This window comes from Artemia franciscana, chromosome 1, assembly GCF_032884065.1.
Source record: "Artemia franciscana chromosome 1, ASM3288406v1, whole genome shotgun sequence".
Classification (NCBI taxonomy): Eukaryota; Metazoa; Arthropoda; class Branchiopoda; order Anostraca; family Artemiidae; genus Artemia; species Artemia franciscana.
In genome coordinates this window covers 55,012,089-55,031,124 of record NC_088863.1, presented here as the reverse complement: position 1 = coordinate 55,031,124, position 19,036 = coordinate 55,012,089, and the positions used below count along the sequence as shown (strand labels likewise).

Here is a 19,036-nt window from a genome sequence, read left to right as displayed (position 1 = left end):
GACCTTTGAGAAATTTATTTCATCTAAAATATCGCATAATGTCCCTTTTTATGCAACCTCCTATACTCGGGAAAACTATATGACGTGGGGACCACAAAAAGAAACACTTTATTCCTGGCACCATTAAACAGATTCTTTAAGTAAGACAGAGTCCTCCATATTAACGATATAGGCCTACCTATTACAACGCTACTCATTAGTGGCGACGAAAATTTCTAGGTTAAACTACGAAGTTCAAACATGACACTAACATCATATATGTTGAAATTCATTTATGTACCTGAAACAGGAATGGAGGCACATGAGCAGAAGTGGAAGCATATAATGCAAAACAGAGATGTTGCATCAACTGCAAAAGTTAAATTACAGAATTTGAAAAAACTGCCCAAAATTATTCTTTTTGGCCATCCCTCTGGGATGATACTAAAAGCAGGTCGTCCTGGATGGGGTGGAAGAAGTCACAAGAAAAGATTTGAAAAATCTCTAATCATGGGAAAGTGGTAACTTTTGAATATATCAGGGTGGAGAAGGAGCATACGTGGCTACATTGATCTTAGGCAGCTTAGTGACCTATTCAGTTGTTATTAGTAGCAGGCAGTCTGGAAATTATGGGATATTAGAAGTTGTTTTCACAGGATCTGAAATTCTATAGAAGTGCGATTTTAGGCACTTCACAGAGAAACACCACTTGCTACTCCTTTGCTTTATGCAGAAATCATTAGTAACCCTGCATTTGCATGAAGTATATTTTTTTTCAATAGCGGTGTTGTACCGTTTGTACTGACAATAAAATGCTTTGTACTTTAATGGCGAGCTTACTCTGATTTACATCTTAAATAATTATACTCAGGTCCTTCTTAGTAATTTCTTTTATCTCCCATACGGCTTCTTTTTTTTGTATTCTTATTTAGTAGATTTATGAAAACTGAAGTACTTTTAAGATGAGAAATTTCATGATTATATAAACATGCAACAAAACACTATATTATTCCCCCAAAGTGTCCTTGGCTTCTAACAAGGGAAAGACATACGAGTCACCTAGTCAAGGAAAATTCAATTATCAACATACAAAGAGAGCAAAAATGTTGAATAAAAAAAATGAACAAATTAGATAGGTTATAAAGAATAAATAAGCTCCAATGAATCCTGCACAAAATTTATTTTATTTTTTTGAAATTTATTTATTTGAACAAACCGAATTAGTGGCACCCTCTTGCTGATTCAGGCAACATATTTCATAAAATATGACTCGCCATTAATGGATGAAAACTTGACCTTACACATGGAGCAAAAGGAATTTGAATAAAAAAAAGTAAGACTAATAATGCATTTACTGAATACAATCGTTTAAAGACACTATTACCAACATATTCGTTCAATCGATTTACCTAATTCTAACAGAGCTGGCAAAACAAATGAATTTCTAGGTAGGAGATTTAGTAATACGAATACCCAACTTTTTATATTTCAACGAACCTTCTTAAATGTAAAATGCAATATATAATAAGATACACAAAGATTGTAAGTGAAGAAGAGATAAGGATTAATCTCTTCCAACTGAAAGTCTTAAAAAAAACCGAAATAGCTGGTCCAAGAAAATCTTTCTTTCTGTCCCTTAGAATAAACCGCCCCTAAAACCTTCAAGAATTTAGTATTTTAAGAACCAATGGAAAAACCACCAATCAATACGGGAGATGGCACGGTCTTTCTTGGGCGGTAATCTCAATATAAAAATGTGGAAGGTTTTATAAATTTAATGATTTTAATCAATCGTAGGTACGAAAAACCGAAAGACTGCTTACTCCAGGGCACCCTACTTTCATTTCAAGTCGATTGTATCAGCCTCTCAGTCTTTCAATTTGCTGCGAATTTCCACTAAACATCTTTTCAAATTCTGATTAACTCTTTTTTCTCATTGTTGCTGTGAAGATGTTTTTTTTCTTCCTATAGATATTTATCTAGATCAACTTAATGATCACTTTACCGTAAGTGTCTGCGGCCTATTTTATGCTGTTTATCAGTCTACTGTAAGCTACCTCTTCCTATATGACATACCAAATTTATATGCTGTAGTTACATTTTTTTCCCCCTTGAATTCTAATCTAAGGAGTATGTCACTTCAACATAACTCCGCAGTGTTATAGCAATTTTAACTTGAAACTGTTTCTTATCCAACTATTAATTTTTGAAATAATATACAAATTTGCTTTCAGTTTTACAATTTATGCATTGCAGCCGTTTTATTAGGTGACTCAAAATCAGCATAAATAGCATACATCTCCATCTGTTAAACTCTGCTGTTTGAACAATATACCTTACGTTTGTCAGATATTCACGTGATAAATAAAATCATTAATTCATGATGGTACTGGATGACACATATACTGCATCTATTTTAGGTTTAGGGGTCAAATCAATTTGGAAAACTAAAGATTAGAACGAAGTCTGGAATAAAACTGTAAAATTAGTCAGAAAGTTTTACATTCAATACCAAAAATTCAGAATCAATTTAAAAGAATGATGGTTAGTGAAACATACCGTCTTGGTATGTTTCGGTTAATATGATGGATAGGTAAAAATGAAACACTTAGTTTCATGCTCATCAGCTAAAAAGAGTATAGAAATGATTAATGTAATCAAATATGCTGGTATTTACTCAATCAACATTTTTTGCCACGACCTCGAATTCAACTTCAAAAAACTCAAATTTGTGAAAGAGCTAGAGTGATAAACTTTTCGAATTCAGAATCAGCGCATATTTTTTAGTCGGATAGTAAATGAATTGTTTGTATAGCAATTTGTTTGAGATCAAACCACATTTTTACTAGACTAAGTCTGAATGTTATGTTTTGGCATCTTTTAGGCGTGGCACTAGACATATACACACGGAACGGCCTGCTATCCAAAATCGTAATATTCTTATGATTTCCCTGTTTTCTGTATTTTCTCCTTCCCACAACTAGCCAGAAAACTGGCCCCTTTCAACAGGAGTTCTTGCTCACATACTTCTAAGGTGCCATTGATGTCTCAATAGGAATTACTACTACCACTCCTACTACTAACAACTTACTGTAACGTTTTCTTTCAGTAATAGTTCAAATAGAAGCAGTATTCTGACTCTCAAAGACAAATACACTTTCTAAGGGAAGCTACACATTCTTAAGCTGATGGACGGCATTTTTTTTAGATGATCTTTTCTAGCGTTTTTCCACGTTTTTCTAATGTTTTTTTTTTTTTAATTTGGCCCCCAAAGTGAATAGAGCTGTTTTTTTTTATTTGAATTTTTAAGATAAATTTGGTCAAGTAAGTGAACACTCGACAAATACCAACAATCAAATCCCATTTTCAATTACTTTGGTAGTTTAAAAGTGTATTTTTGATGGGAGTCCACAGAACAAATTTATTTTATAGCGTAGAACACTATAATGTAATTCAAAATACTCTCTTTTAAACAAGCAACTACAAGTCTTAAGCTTCGACTAAGTAACACTTTAAATTCTTCTCCAAATATCAATTCTACGTTTTACATGACAATGCCATTGCTAATAACTTGAAATACAAATAAATGCTTGAATTACAAATACTGGTCGTTTAATACTTTATTATGAATGTATTTTCTTAAGATTTTTTTTTATTTTGCATACACAAAACATGGGTTTAAACGAATTTGCTAGTATCTATCTATCAAAATTTCGATCTAAGACACAGGTATGATTAGTGTTGGCAAATAAAAAAATATGTTGGCTCAGAAACTGACAAAAAACATGAAGAATTTAAGAAATTTGATAGTGTGTGTTCGGACGGGCATAAACTTCCTAGGGTTGGGGGAAAACAACTTGAGCGTTGGGTTATTCTACATTTCAGATTCAATTTTTAGTAGCAACAGCAAATCAATTTCTAAATTTAAAATTCACATCGACATCGAAAAGGGATGAGAGGATGGAGGGTCTTATGACCTTGTGGCTAATACCCTATTGAACAATGTTGGTTTTGTAGTGCCGTACCAATTAGCTTACTTAACAGCATAATTAGTTTGATTTCAAAAATGATATTTATGAGGTTTTACTTTAAAAGATAGTAAATCGGTCGACCGAGCTGTATCCAGAGGGGGAGGGGAGGTTTACGGGTTTTAAACCCCTGACATTTTTTTCTGGCTCATGAAAACATAAAAAGGCCCATAAATGAATTTTGATGTTTTTTTTTTTAGTTTGTATGTACCCCCTGACCCTGGTAAAAATAACCATCCAAAAAAAATCCTAAATGTATCTTTGTTGATAGACAAGCTCCTTGTAGAGCAGTATATCAGGAGCGGCGACTTTTAATTAAGCAGTGTAATTCAAGGAAGCAAAATTTTGTGGTCAATTTTTACTGACTTGCAGGTAAAATTATTACAGGAAGTATTTTTAAATACTGTGTATTCTTCAAAGTTACTTCAATATCTTTAAGCTCATGTGGTTATTAGTCTGACTTACTAAATTTGTTTGTTTTTGTTTTTTTGGTTGCCTTTTTTTTATTGAAAACAGAAGAAACAAATGTATAATCCAAAAATATAATTATTCCAATGAATAAATTAAATGGTTTGAATTTTCCATACGATACTAATATGTATTAAGTTAAGTCATTTATTCTAAAGAATAAAAATAGTTTTTCTTCTCCTTGACTTTGGTAATCGGTCTTGATAGGATCCTCTCAGACGTTGGAAAGGATAGAATCCGAACTTCTCCTGAACTGTGTGCAATTGGGGCATTCCCCATGGTCTGTGGTAGAAACGAATGGTTTGAAAATGGTACCATTGTGAGTAAGATATATTTTTGAGTAGTTTAATGTGTTCTGATGCCGTATTTCCAGAGTATTTCCAGACCAAGAAATGTGTATTTCCGTAAAAATGAGTCCCATAAAGTATTTCTACCAATCCGTCCATTTCAAAACCAACAAAGAAAATTTTTCTTGTAAAACACAGAAATAAAAATAATCAGCATCACTTTCCTACTCATCTGCAAAAATAAGAACTTTCTTTAAATGTTTCCCTTGCCTCCTAGAGGTAAGAAAATTCCTCTTGTTCCATTATAAGACCCTGCTTAGCCTCGACTTAAAATAGATTTTATGCATGTAAACTTGTATGCATGATTGAAAATGGTTGGAATAGTTTGAAAAGAATACACATGCGAATGTTTTTAAAAAGATAGCTTATCCCAAGTTCAAAAATCAAGTTCCTTTTTCTTAAGCTTTTTAATTCAGAAGTTTATATTGATACGTTCTCTATTAATCTTTGTGCAGTTTTGAATTCATTTATATACTTTCAGATATGTGCGGCGTGTGTGGTGGTGACAATTCAACTTGTGAAATTAAAAAAGGGACATTTAACAGAACCTCCTACGGATATAATGAGGTTGTTATTATCCCAGAAGGATCTTCATACATTGATATAAAGCAATATGGTTACATGGGAACAAACCGTGACGATAACTATCTCGGTACTGTTGATATTTCATAAATTTTCAGTTAGCTATGCTTTATCTATGCTAGGTTATGAGGTGCCAATTGATGGGTGAATGGGTGGTACACGGACGCAATGGCCACCCTGGATGTTGATAAGTACCCTTTTTAGATGCTTTCATTGAAAAATATCGCTTTTGTATTTTCATTGAAGAAACGGAGAAAAAAAATAAAATTACCTCAGCCTAGGTTTAGAATAATATATTTACTCTACAACCCCTCTGTGTTTTCGTGAATCCCTGCTTAAGTCAGCTCATTTCTTAACTCCGATTTTCTATTATTGTTTTTAGTTGTTTTGTTTTTTTTGTCGTTTCAAAATTCTACTATTTTTAGGACAATGCTATATTATCTCCCTTTTTCCACATTAAACCATGAAAACAAATAGGCAAAACTAATTAGTTGAATTTGGCGACCGTTTTCGACATTAAAATTCAAACAATAACACTCAGTTGTTGCCCAAACGACAACTAAATCTTTTAAGGAAAGTACGACATTGGCAATTTGGTGCCATATGTTCCCATCTCACTTTTGTTGATTTTTCACCCATGTTTCTCTTTTTTAAATTTGGCACCCATTTCTACAAAAAACTACATGTTTCGCATAGAGGTGCTTTTCATAAAAAACTAAATTCCTTATTTTCCCAATTTTTTTTAAGATATTGCTACTGAAGTTTCCACCTAACCAGTTCAGACAGTCAGATTTCATTTAAAATGTCCTTGTTGCTTTCAACTTCCTTTATTATCTATCCTCTTTAAGCTCTTTCTCTATTAAGCCTTTATTATAGAGCTTTATTCTATGTCTTACGGTAGAGTCATGTGTGGGTGCGAAAATTGAAATTCGTACAAAGTACAGACTCAATAAAAGAAAAAGTAAATAATGTAATCAAGTAATAATTATGTTATGAGTGAGCCATACAGATATGCACATACGCAAGAACTTGTTTGGAAGAGGAGGGGAAATAATAACAGAATTGACAATTTTAATGAGAAATACTCGGAAATTTGGGAAAATTTAGGATTTTTAGTAGGTAACGTCCCTGCATGCATGTTTAGCTTAGATTTAGATATGATTTTAACCAGTTTAATAGCTATTGTACGACTTCAACTGAGCAGCAACATCAGAAAAGAAGGTTAATTTTTTCGATACATCCTTCCCCCCCCCCAGAAAAAGTATTATAAAATTAAAGAAAGAACAGAAAAACAACTTCATTGGATACAATAAGGTATTCATTGTTCCTGAAGGATCTTAATGTCTTGAAAAAGCGTAATTTAATAATTATTTACCGAAACGATAAATTTTCTGTTGCTAAAAAATTTTCGTAAAAATCATACAAATGTAAAAAGTAATACACGGTATAGAAATGTAGTCGATAAGTCTTAAAACTCATCAACAGTTCATGGCAACGACCTAAAGTAAGGATCGACCCGACTCAATAGTAACCAAAATTCTATTTTGATAACAATTTTGATACCAAGATATATCAAAAGAAACGGATATTTATGCCGATTCCAAATATAAAAGTTTCAAAAAGTTTAGTTTTTCCCATCAAACGTTAAGAGCCTGAGAAAATTTGCCTGATTTTTTGAAAAAGGGGAAATATCCCCTAAAAGTCATAGAATCTTATAGAAAATTACACTATCAGATTCACCATATCAGAGAACCCTAGTACAGAGGTGTCAAGCTACTATCTGCAAAAATGTTAATTTTTTTTGCCATAAGAAACATCACGAACGCGTGTTTTTTTTTTTTTTTTGTCTCTAGGTAATACTATCAACCCAGTAGTCCTAGAATATTGGGAGATCGTTTTCGAACAGAAATTAAAGTTCTCTCACCCTTTTTAAGTGATCAGAAAATTGGAGGGCAAATAATACTCGTATGCTCAAAAACATCTGGATGGAGTACCGACACATGCACAAGCATAAAACACATTTAAATCCATTTTTCAGTACAAGTCCAACTTTCCATTATATTTGCCACTCTCTCAACGTACTATTCAATATATTTTTCAACTATCAAATATATTGGAAAATTATTCATTATAATGGAAATTTTGAAATAGCCATTTTGTTCAGTATAGTTGAAAAGCCAAAAATTATACCTTTGGAGATTTTTGATCCTCCAGCCCCTGGGGAAAGATCTTTAAGTTACAAAATTTTCCCATTGTTTAAAGTGTAGTATTTGCTATTGGGAATTATGCAAACATTTTTGATGTTGTGGGGAGAGAAATTTTCAGGGTTTGAGTTTTTCAGGGGAAATCCTACGCTGGTGAAACTTGCCAGAATACGTATACAAGATTCTTCTTTGGTCTTGCTTTCTCTTTGTCGATCCAATTTTACATGTGGAGATGTTAAGGGTGTCCTGAGTAAATTTTCACCAGGTTTGAATTTTCAACAGCAGGGGTTCTCAAACTCATTTAGGCACTGTGTCCCCTTTTGCCCACAAAACATCTTAGGTACACCTTCTCAGTTACCGGTATTAAGTAAACTATAGCTTTAGTATAAACGAAATTGCTAGACCTAGAATTAAAGGCTTGTGTTGTTTTTGTCTGTGTACCCCCTAAAATTTCTGCGCACCCCCAAATGGTACTCCTACCACAGTTTGAGAACCAGTGGTCTAGAGAATAAATCGGTCAGGAGGTGTAATTTTTTCTCGGAGGTGTAAACACATTTCATGGCATTATTAAAAAAAAAACAATCTGAAATTAAATGAGAAAAAAAGTTTTTCAAGAAGCTACAATAAGACTTAAAACGAACAGAAATTTACATATATGATATGTTTTCATATATGATTACATTTGTGAGGGGGGTTGCTCCTCCTCAACACCTTGCTCTTTGCTCTAAAGTTGAGCTCTGGCCCAATTCTTTAATGACTCCTGATGACTCCTGAAACACTATGTTCTTTTAATTAGAACAATAAGAAGCTTTCTTTAAAATTACTTAAAAAAAAATTAGTGTAAAGAGCAGGGTGTTGAGGAGAGCAAGCCCCCTCATATGCACAATAATTTCTGTTCGTTTTAAGTTTTAATGTTGCTCCTTACTTTCAGTTGATAAAAACTTATTTTTCTTATTTAATTATGGGATAAAAAAACATAAACACGAAACAATTTTTAACTAAATACAATTACAAAAAAAAAAAAAAATACAACCCTAGCCAATGGAAAGCCGAGTTCGATGAGTAAATTTAATGGATAAATAAATGAAAAGCAATGCTAAGCAGCAGAGAGATCATTAGATGAAAAAAAAAGTAGAAAAAAGAGGTAGTAGAAAAGATGAAGAGGATGCCAACCCAGTGCGATGATAACGGAATTAGAAAAATTAAAGCTTCTTCCCGTCCTAGCAAAGAATAATAATTGAGATACGCCTCATTCATTGAAGAATGATTGTTCAACTTAGAGGTTCTTTATCCAAATTAGATTTATCTGCAACATAAGGGATCTAGCAGCTGGCGTTAACAGATTAGAAACTTTAAATTATTATTTGTTTCACTAAAACTCTTTAACTGGTAAGATGTGAGGCTCTTGAAATGCTTCAACTGTCAGGTAGATTCCAACTCTGGGGAAGTGGAGTGTAAATAAGTGAAAACTGAAAAAAGTTCAAATTTTTCATTGTATTTGAGATATTGTATGCGATACAATGTAAGTAATATGCAATATTTAGGAAAAGCGTAAAAAATACCATTGTGCTATAATTTGGACATTAAGCAGCCATTCAATGGCTTTTGAAAATATTCTGGTCTTAAAAAACTAATTGCATCCGATTACCTTTCAGCTCGTGCCATGACAATGTGATATATGCTAATAAAAATTTGACATCGATATACTAGAAGCTGATTTTTTTTTTTGTGCTAAAAATATCTTCCCATATAAACTATACACACCCATATTTCATTTGTTTGCAATACAGTTGCCAATATTTGCAGTGTCACCCGTTCATTCAGTGGCTGAGTCAAAGACTGGCAAAACACCAAAAATATTTGGCAAGTCATTTAAATGAATACCTGTTCGAGTTTTTTCATCAGTTTATTCAACAGGTTTCTTCCGCTTGGTAATTTCAAAATTGAGTGATTTAATGACTCTTTGAAATTTATTGGTGTATATCTTAATAGGTGCTACTTTGTACATACTATTTTTAAGGATATTAATTAAGTTGATACAGTTCCATGATAAAGGATTGGAGAAAGCTGACTCCTGTCTTTCTAACTTAAGTAATCAATGTTATTTAATATGTCTATTGATATCAAAACTCCGTTTTTTAGTTTCGTTACTATAGAGCGGGGTCGCTGCATACTTACAGTTCGTTACCACGAACTGTTTGATATTGCCTCTTAATTTCTGTTGAAATACTTTTTTTTGTATAGAATTTCTGATCGTTTTTAAATAAAGCCGGGAAAGCTGGCTCTACCTCCACAGAAAAATCCCCACCCAAGGAAATATCCTTTGGATAATTCAATTCTGATGAAATATATACCCCAAGACAATTACCCTTAACACCTCCACGCGTAAAATTGAGCCAGAAATGAGAAAGCGACAAAAATAAAGAAATTTCATATAGGAATTCGGGCAAATTCCCCAGCATAAAATTTTCCCCGAAAATTTCACCCCCTAAAAATCACCCCATTTTTGATAAAATCACCCCTTAAAACAAACAAAAATAGAACGCATCCCAGATCTTTCTTCTGGCAAAAGTTCCAAAATTCCGCATTTTTGAGAGGAGCTTGAAACCTCTACGGTAGGGTTCGCTGATACGCTGAATCTGGTGGTGTAATATTCATGTAGATTCTATGAATTTTAGAGGCTGTCCCAACCCTTTTTTTGTGAAAGTCAGGCAAATTTTCTCAGGCTCGTAACCTTTGGGGGCTAAGACCAAACATAATAAAATTTAAATATTTAAAATAAGCATAAAACTCTAATTCTTTCAATACATCTGTTGGTATCAAACTTCTGTTTTTTAGAGTTTTGGTTACTATTGAGCCGGGTCGCTTATACTTATAATGTTCATGATGAAGGAATTAGTAAAAATTATAAGCCTAAATTGAGGAAGATGAAAAGCAAACTTGTTAAGAAAACATTTCTTGCTCCATAATAAACTAGAATTGTAGCAAACACATTTTTAGGTACTATTGGTGACATTCAGAGCGTCACTAAAATGTTTTGAGTGGGGGTATTAAATCTTGCAAGGTTTCTGATACTTCTTTTGTCGAGTGGTTTTGTTTAGGCAATAATTCACGTAATAGCCATTTTTTTATATCTTATAACCTGGAGAAGAATCGTTTTTTCTTTTGTTTTCCTTAATAAGCATTTTTACAACTAATTAATAACCTAGAAAGGGTGTTTTGAACAGTATTGGATAGTTTTCACTTTTTAATGGTGTTGGATAAACATCCTTGTAATTTTGTCAAAAACTGATTCAGTCTAATAAGTTCGAGGTATCTGATTTCTAAAGGATCAATGGTTTTTGGTTTTTTTCCGGAAGCAGCTTTAATGCTATTGAAAGGCTCTAATTCTATTTCATCTATTTCGCACAGTAGACTTCGCCAAGTCGTATGCTGGCTCCAGAAGAGAGGAATCGTTGTCGATTGAATCACCCATGCCCTTTACCTCTATAATTCTTAGGATATGGTACAGTTCAGTAGTGTGTAATATTTCCAATTCCTCCAATGGTTTGCCACCAGGATATGGAATCACCCTTGGAATTTTGTACAATTTGCCATGGCTCTAATCCGTTTGGCTTATCACCAGATTTCAGTGGCAACACCCACTTTTTACCCATGCATCTTCTGTCTTTTGGCATTTAGATTATGAAAAATTTAGAAAATTTAAAATTTAAAAAAATTTAAAATTTAATGAAAAATTTTGAAGTTAGGAGCAACATTAGACTACCCCTCCCTAAACCCTCGCTCTTTACCCTAAATTCTTAAAGTTAAAAATACTACTCATTCAAATTCAATGGCCTTGTGCTTTATCTGTCTTTCTTAAACAACTGTGACGAAAAGACAAACTTTACCGTAAAGAGCGAAGATTGGGAAAGGGGTAGCCGCCTCATGTAAGGAATAATTTATCTTCGTTTTAATATTTAATGATGCTGCTTACCTTCACTAAAAATACTTTTTTTTTAACTTTCTCTTTCTCTTTTAATTTTCTGACCGTTATTCAAGTCATTACTGGAAATTGATTTTTCTCCCCCTACTGTTTAAAAATTCCACCGGAAAAATTTCCCCCTCAAACAGTCATCTCCAAGGATTTTCCCCGTGAAAAATAACCCACAGAAAAATTCTCCCTTCCAAAAATTTGTGAATATTTCCCAAAAACAGATACATGTGTCAATCGTGCAACTTATAACGGCTTTCCTCAGGGATTATGGGGGTGATACAATCCTCAAAGTGATAAATATATATTGGACCTTTCATCAATGCCGAATCAAAATGGCTATCTCTGCATTTTGATCAGATGCATTGGGAGACAAAAGGGGTTTTAGAGGGGGGCTAGTTACCATCAAATTATTCTGGTCACTTAAAACGGTCACAGGAACTTTGATATCCATTAAATTGAGCCTTCTACTAGTTTTCTAGGGCCATTGGTTGGATAATATCATTTATTTGAAAATACAAAATAAAAAAAATCGTTCGTTAAGTTTATTTGAGGAAAAACACACTATTTCACATTTTTGCAGATCGGAGCTTGACAGCTCCACAGAAAGATTCTCTAGTATGCTGAATCACATACTGTGATTTTCATTTAGATCCTTATGCTTTTTTGGGATGTTTCCTTCTCTTTTTAAACCTTAAGCAAATTTTCTCAGGCTCGTAGCTTCTTGTGGGTAATAATAACGCAGTGAATTCGGTATATTTGGAATCAGCATAAAACAGTAATTCTTTTGATGTTTCTATTGCAATAAGAATTGCCTTTTTTAGAGATTTGGTTACTATTGACCCCAGCTGCTCCTTACTTACTGTTTGTTACCCTGAACTGTTTGATAAAATGCATGTTTTAGTGCTAGAAAGAGTTGAGAAACATGCGAGGATGAACTGAAACCAAGAGAGGGTTTATTTTTCGAACAGAGAAAATTTGGAAAAGATGCACGGAAAACACCGTATTAAAATATTAAGAAATATAACATATAGACAGAGTATGACTTTTGCAGGACTTTCTTATAATCCATTAGTCGACAAAATTAAAGTTTTTAGTGGCTGTAATTAATATGTTTGCCCTTAAAGTAAAAAAAAATAAATCTGATTCTTGATGTTCTGGATCGAGCGTTTATGTGCTTTCCCATTGAATTTTTGTCGTATTCTAGCAATTCTTAAAAAAAAAAATTGTAAAAGCAAAATATCACCACGTATTTTTATCCAAAAAACACTACTCGAGAGAAAAAGTCCTTAGAAACAGTGATAAATCACTAGAGAGGGAAACACAGGACACTGCCTGGAACAAGAATGAAATAAGCAGTAGTAATTTCGTCTTTATTTGGAAATATTACTCTCAGGGGACGACAAGAAAACTGTCAGTCCCACTCCCTTGGTCAGGCATACATTTTTATGAAAGGAGTTCTTGCTGAATCTTTATCTGAACCCCAAGTTATACTTGCTTTTAGTGAACTTCAGGATCGTGCTTATTATGCAGATAAGCTCAGAGTCACGTATTACTCATTTCTTACCATACATAGTTCCACAATTTATTCTTGTCAAGTAAGTCACGACTGATAATTCTAAGATGATCGTTTTCTGTGATAACTTTATTTGGAAACCAGCTTTGAGCTAACGAAACCAAATAAGGTACATCATTGCTTTGCCAAATTTTGGCTCTCTTCATGGATTTGCAAATTACAGGGGCCCTACTTCTTTGTCTTTCCAAGTGCTATTTGCTTTCATTTTTTGTTATATGCAAATCTTAACAGTTTTCTTGGGAGTTTTTTTTCCGGCTTTTTTCCATAATATCATATTTGCGTGACACTTCACCGAAATTCAGCTCAGTTTGCATTGATGAAAATTAAAGGGGATGTCTATAAGTCTTTTTTATTGTTTTTTTTTTCTTTTAGCTTACTGTAAAACATAACTGTTTGATCTTAAGAGTATTAGATATTCATAATTTAGATTTCTTAAAATGTTCTATTCTTGTGGTGACTCATTTAACCGCTTATATCAATAGCTTTAAAAAAAATTATTGCATGTTTTTTTTTATTCTTCCCCTTTTTTTATTTGGCTATGCTCACGTCCAAAAGCTTTCCTAATATTTAATTAATTTCCGATATCGTCAATTTAAATACGTTTGTATTCTTCCTCTGTTTTCTTTTAGCTAAATACATGTCGAAGAGCTATTCAATATTCCGTCGCTTGCAATAAATTGTGGATCAGAAATGTTTCCAACAATAGAATTTCAAACTGCATTCAAAAGCTCTGTTTTAAAGATTTCTGGTTCCAATACAGAGTTCGGAATTTTGTTTGTCACTACTTTACACAATTCTTACTTTACTCTGAAATACAATAGAATAGACTATTGCTTATTAGCTTGTTTCTCATCACTTAAGGGGATCCAATATCTTAGAATCCTTTTGCCACCCCAGCAACGGCTGACAAATTCAAAGAAGAGGTCCACCAGTGAATTCTCCTAGGGAACTAGCCACTATCAAGAGCTATTCAGAATATGTGGTTTGAGTATGCAATTTGATTTAAGAGACGATGAAATTTTATGTCCCCTCTGTCGACAAGGCTTTTAATCAAAGCAGGTAGCACCAAAGGTAACTCACGAAGCTGCAAAATTACTCAAATCATAATGTATTTAACTTGATTTGTGCCGTTTTCATAGCAGGTAGGATAGAACATTTTTAAGAGTTGTTCTTTCCAGAAATATAAAATAAAATTCTGCTCCATCTAATCGAAAAATAAAATCACGCTTTCTCATGATTAAGTTTAAATTTCTAAGATTTCAAGGAAAAAATATTTCGGATTTTAGTTTTCTGTTGTTTTTCGGATCTTTAATCCAAGCTCTACAAGCTAGGGCACACCCAATCAATTCTAAATTCTATGGCCACACAAAATGAAAATTTTAATATGAACAAGATTTAAGATATCGAGTTCCCCTAAAAGCCATATGAAACTAATTCAGGTCTTGCAAAATAAAGCAATAAGAATCCTGAAATGACTTATCCCATTACCAGCTGCTTTTTAAAGTAAGTCTTCTACACTATCGTTGTATACATAAATATACATAATAGTAATAGAAACAATGATCTATATCCTACTAATACACTAATGCTAACAGTGGAGCCGCCCCCCAAATATTACTAGGCCTATGTTTATGCTGGTTATCAATAGGGTGTATAAAGAAAATCTCAGAAACAGTTTAAAGTGCAAGTTGAAACTATCTTGGCATGCTGAGGAAATGTTGAACTAACCAAAAAGGAACTATGTGAGTACTACCACTACGAATATCGAATATGAATACTGCATACTGAAACAACTATTTCTGTAATTACTACTACTGCCAATGCTCCTAATACTACTACTACTACCACTACTACTATTGCTAACGGTGAAGTTATTAAGGTAAAACTTTCAGAGGATTGAGGGCGGTGTTAAAGGAAATTAAAACACACTATTTGCATGCAGGTTGTCAAAAGGGTGTGTCAGCATTATCTAAAACTTACTGATAGGTTTGCTGATATTGCTATGCTTTTTTACTGCCACTATGGTTACTGCTAACGTTACTGTTGAACTAAATAAAAATAGTTTGAGTGCATCCAGGTTGCCAAAATGGTTCAGGTGGGACATCTGTGGGCTAGACTAGGAGTAGTGTCCCCTCTCTGGTTTTAAAGACATCCATATCCTTGATTTCAAAGACACCAACATCCGTGCTTTTAAAGACACCCATATCTCCGGATCCCTCGACAGCCAGCAGGTATTTCTTACATTTACAGGGAATGTTTTCTAAACTATGGAGGTGTCTCTTTCGTCATAAGGAAAAGTTTTCTAAGCAAAGCATTAAAATAAAGCTCTTTTACGGAAGTTACTTATTTGCAATAGCTTATTGGGTGTTATATTTTAGTCCCCCTCTTTAAGCTCTTTTATGGAAGTTTTTTATTTACGATTGCTTATTGGGTTTTATATTTCTGTCCCCCTCCCTTGGAAATTGGAGGGGGCGTTTACAGTCATCTTCTGAAAAAAGATCAACTTTTGCCCAGACAGGAACAAAACATTACAGAAATCAATTTTTATAGTCTAAATTTTTCAAACAGGAGGTTTTAAACCATTCTATCTTGACAAAACACCGAGCAGAGGAGTTTACTATCATTTTGTACCATAAAAGATTAATTTTTGCCCACACAGGATCGAAGTATCATAGAAATTGATTTTTCTTAGTCTAAAGCTCTAAAACATGAGGTGTTAAGACACCCTATCCAGACAAAACACCGCGGAGGGGTGTTTACTGCCATTTTGGGCCATAAAAAACCAATTTTTTCTCGTGAAACTCATGCTGTTCATAGAACTTTGTGTGGACTGATTTTGCGTGTGGAACTCGTTGCGTGCTGGTTTTTTTTCGTGAAACTTGGTAAATGTTGATTTTTCTATTCGTCAAACTGTTACATTGATTTTTCTCTTCGTGAAACTGATTTTGTTTATGGAGCTTTTTGCGTGTTAATTTTTGTCCACGAAACTCGTTGCGTGCTGATTTTTGCTCGTAAACCTTGTTGCATGTTGATTTTTTCTCTTCGTGAAACTTGTGCACTGATTTTTCTCCTCGTGAAACTGATTTTGTTCATTGAACTTGCCCCGTACTGATTTATGTTCGTGGAACTTGCTGCGTACTGATTATTATTTGTAAAACTTTTTGAATGTTGGTTTTTCTCTTCGTGAAACTTTTAAATTATATTTCTCCATGTGAGACTGATTTTTTCCATGGATCTTGTTGCAGGCTGATTTTTTGTTCGTGAAATTTACTGTCTGCTGTTTTTATGGCACTTGGTATTAACCAAGTGACATATAGCAGTCGCCAATTCTGTCGGTCTGTCTGTCTGTCGGTCTGTCTGTCCCGGTTTTGCTATTTTAGGCACTTCCAGGTAAGCTAGGACGATGAAATTTGGCAAGCGTTTTAGGGACCGCACCAGATTAAATTAGAAATAGTCGTTTTCCCGATTTGACCATCTGGGGGGGAGTGGGGGCCCGGTTAATTCGCAAAAAATAGAAAAAATGAAGTATTTTTAACTTATCAGCGGGTATTTGGATCTTAATGAAATTTCATGTTTGGAATGATATTGTGTCTTAGAGCTCTTATTTTAAATCCCGACCGGATCTGATGACATTGGGGGGAGTCGGAGGGGGAAAACCTAAAGTCCCGGTTTTGCTACTTTAGGCACTCTCAGGTAAGCTAGGACGATGAAATTTGGCAAGCGTATCAGGAACCGGACCAGATTAAATTAGAAATAGTCGTTTTCCCGATTTGACCATCTGGGGGGGGGGGGGGAGTAGGGGCCGGTTAATTGGGAAAAATAGAAAAAATGAAGTATTTTTAACTTATGAGCGGGTGATTGGATCTTAATGAAATTTGATGTTTGGAATGATATTGTGTCTCAGAGCTCTTATTTTAAATCCCGACTGGGTCTGATCACATTGGGGGGAGTTGGAGGGGGGAAACCTAAAATCTTGGAAAACACTTAGAGTAGAGGGATCGGGATGAAACTTGATGGGAAAAATAAGCGCAAGTCCTAGATACATGATTGACATAATCGGAACTTATTTGTTCTCTTTGGGGTAGTTGGGGGGGGGGGAGTAAGTCTTAAAAATTAGAAAAATTAGGTATTTTCAACTTGCGAACGGGTGATCGGATCTCAATGAAATTTGATGTTTAGAAGGATATCGTGTCTTAGAGCTCTTATTTTAAATCCCGACCAGATCTTGTGATGGGGGCGGGGAGTTGGGAGGGGGAACCTAAAACTTGGAAAACACTTAGAGTGGAGGGATCGGGATGAAACATGGTGGGAAAAATAAACACAAGTCCTAGATAGATGATTGACATAAACGGAACGGATCCGCTCTCTTTTGGGTAGTTGGGGGGGGGGGGGGTTAATTCTGAAAAATTAGAAAAAATGAGGTATTTTTAACTTACGAACGGGTGATTGGATCTCCATGAAATTTGATTTTTAGAAGGATATCGTGGCTCAAAGCTCTTATTTTAAATCCTGACCGGATCTGGTGATATTGGGGGAAGTTTGGGGTGGGGAGACCTAAAATGATGGGAAACGCTTAGATTGGAGGGATTGGGATGAAACTTGGTTGGAAAAATAAGCAAAAGTCTTGCATACGTAATTTACATAATTGGAACGGATCCGCTCAATTGCGGGGGGGGGGTAATTCTGAAAAATAAGAAAAATAACGTATTTTTAACTTACGAAGGAGTGATCGGATCTTCATGAAACTTCATATTTAGAAGGACCTCGTAACTCTGATATCTTATTTTAAATCTCAACCGGATCAAACGTAATTGGGGGGGGGCAGTTGGGGGGACCGGAAATCTTAGAAAATACTTAAAGCGGTGAGATCAGGATGAAACTGGATGGGAAGAATAGAAACCTGTCTAAGATACGTGACTGACATAACTGGACCGGATCTGCTCTCTTTGGTGGAATTGGGAGGGGGGAGGTAATTTTGAAAATTGAGGTATTTGTAACTTACGAAAGGGTGACCAGATCTTAATGAAATTTGATATTTAGAAGGATCTTGTGCTATAAAGTTTAACTTTAGGTTCTGACCTTCTCACAAGTGCCAAATGAGCTCTTGGCTCTTGGCTCTTCCGACCTCGTACCATATGAGCTCTCGGCTCTTCCGACCTCGTCCAAATGAGCTCTTGGCTCTTCCGACCTCGTACCATATGAGCTCTCGGCTCTTCCGACCTCGTCACAAGTGCCATATGAGCTCTTAGCTCTTGTTTGTTCGTGGAACTTGTTGTATGCTAACTTTCCTCTCCGTGAAACTTGTACATTTATTTTTCTCGTCGTAAAACTGATTTTGTTCATTGAACTTGTTGATTGTTGATATTTTTGTTCCTGGAACTTTTTGAGTACTGATTTTTGTTCGGGAAATTTGCTGTATGTTGATTTTTCTCTTTATAAAACTCTTATTTCGATTTTCTCTTTACAGAACCGATTTTATTCATTGAACTTTTTCTGTGCTGATTTTTGTTCGCGGAACTAGTTGCTTGCTGATATTTGTCTGTGAAACTTGTTATACATTGACTTTTTTCTTTGTGAAACTTTTGCATTGATTTTTCTCCTCGTGAAACTCATTTTGTTCATGGAACTTGCTTCTTGCTGATTTTCTTGTGGAACTCGTTGCGTGCCGATTAATGTTCGTGAAACCTGTTGCGTGTTGATTTTTGCTATTCTTAATATATGTATCTCCTCGCGATGCTGATTTTATTCATGGAACTTAGTGTGTCAGGATTTTCGTTCGTAGAACCTGTTGCATGCTTATTTTGTTCGTGGAACTTGTTGTATGCTGATTCTAGTTCGTGAAACTTGTTGCATGTCGATTTTTCTCTTCTTGAAACTTG

The 19,036-nt window shown here is 34.5% G+C and overlaps 1 protein-coding gene across 7 annotated transcripts in view; it reads left to right on the top strand.

The window, feature by feature from the left end:
• The window catches only part of LOC136031439 (A disintegrin and metalloproteinase with thrombospondin motifs 9-like), a 364,806-nt gene that overhangs the window by 205,165 nt on the left and 140,605 nt on the right, over positions 1-19,036 (top strand). For all 7 annotated transcript variants that reach the window (XR_010618512.1, XM_065711064.1, XM_065711037.1 and 4 more), the window contains one exon: positions 5,304-5,474. Coding sequence is in view for 6 of the 7 variants with exons in the window: in XM_065711064.1 (XP_065567136.1) it covers positions 5,304-5,474 (171 nt within the window). In the remaining variant the exon portion in view is untranslated. The remainder of the gene's footprint in view (positions 1-5,303; positions 5,475-19,036) is intronic.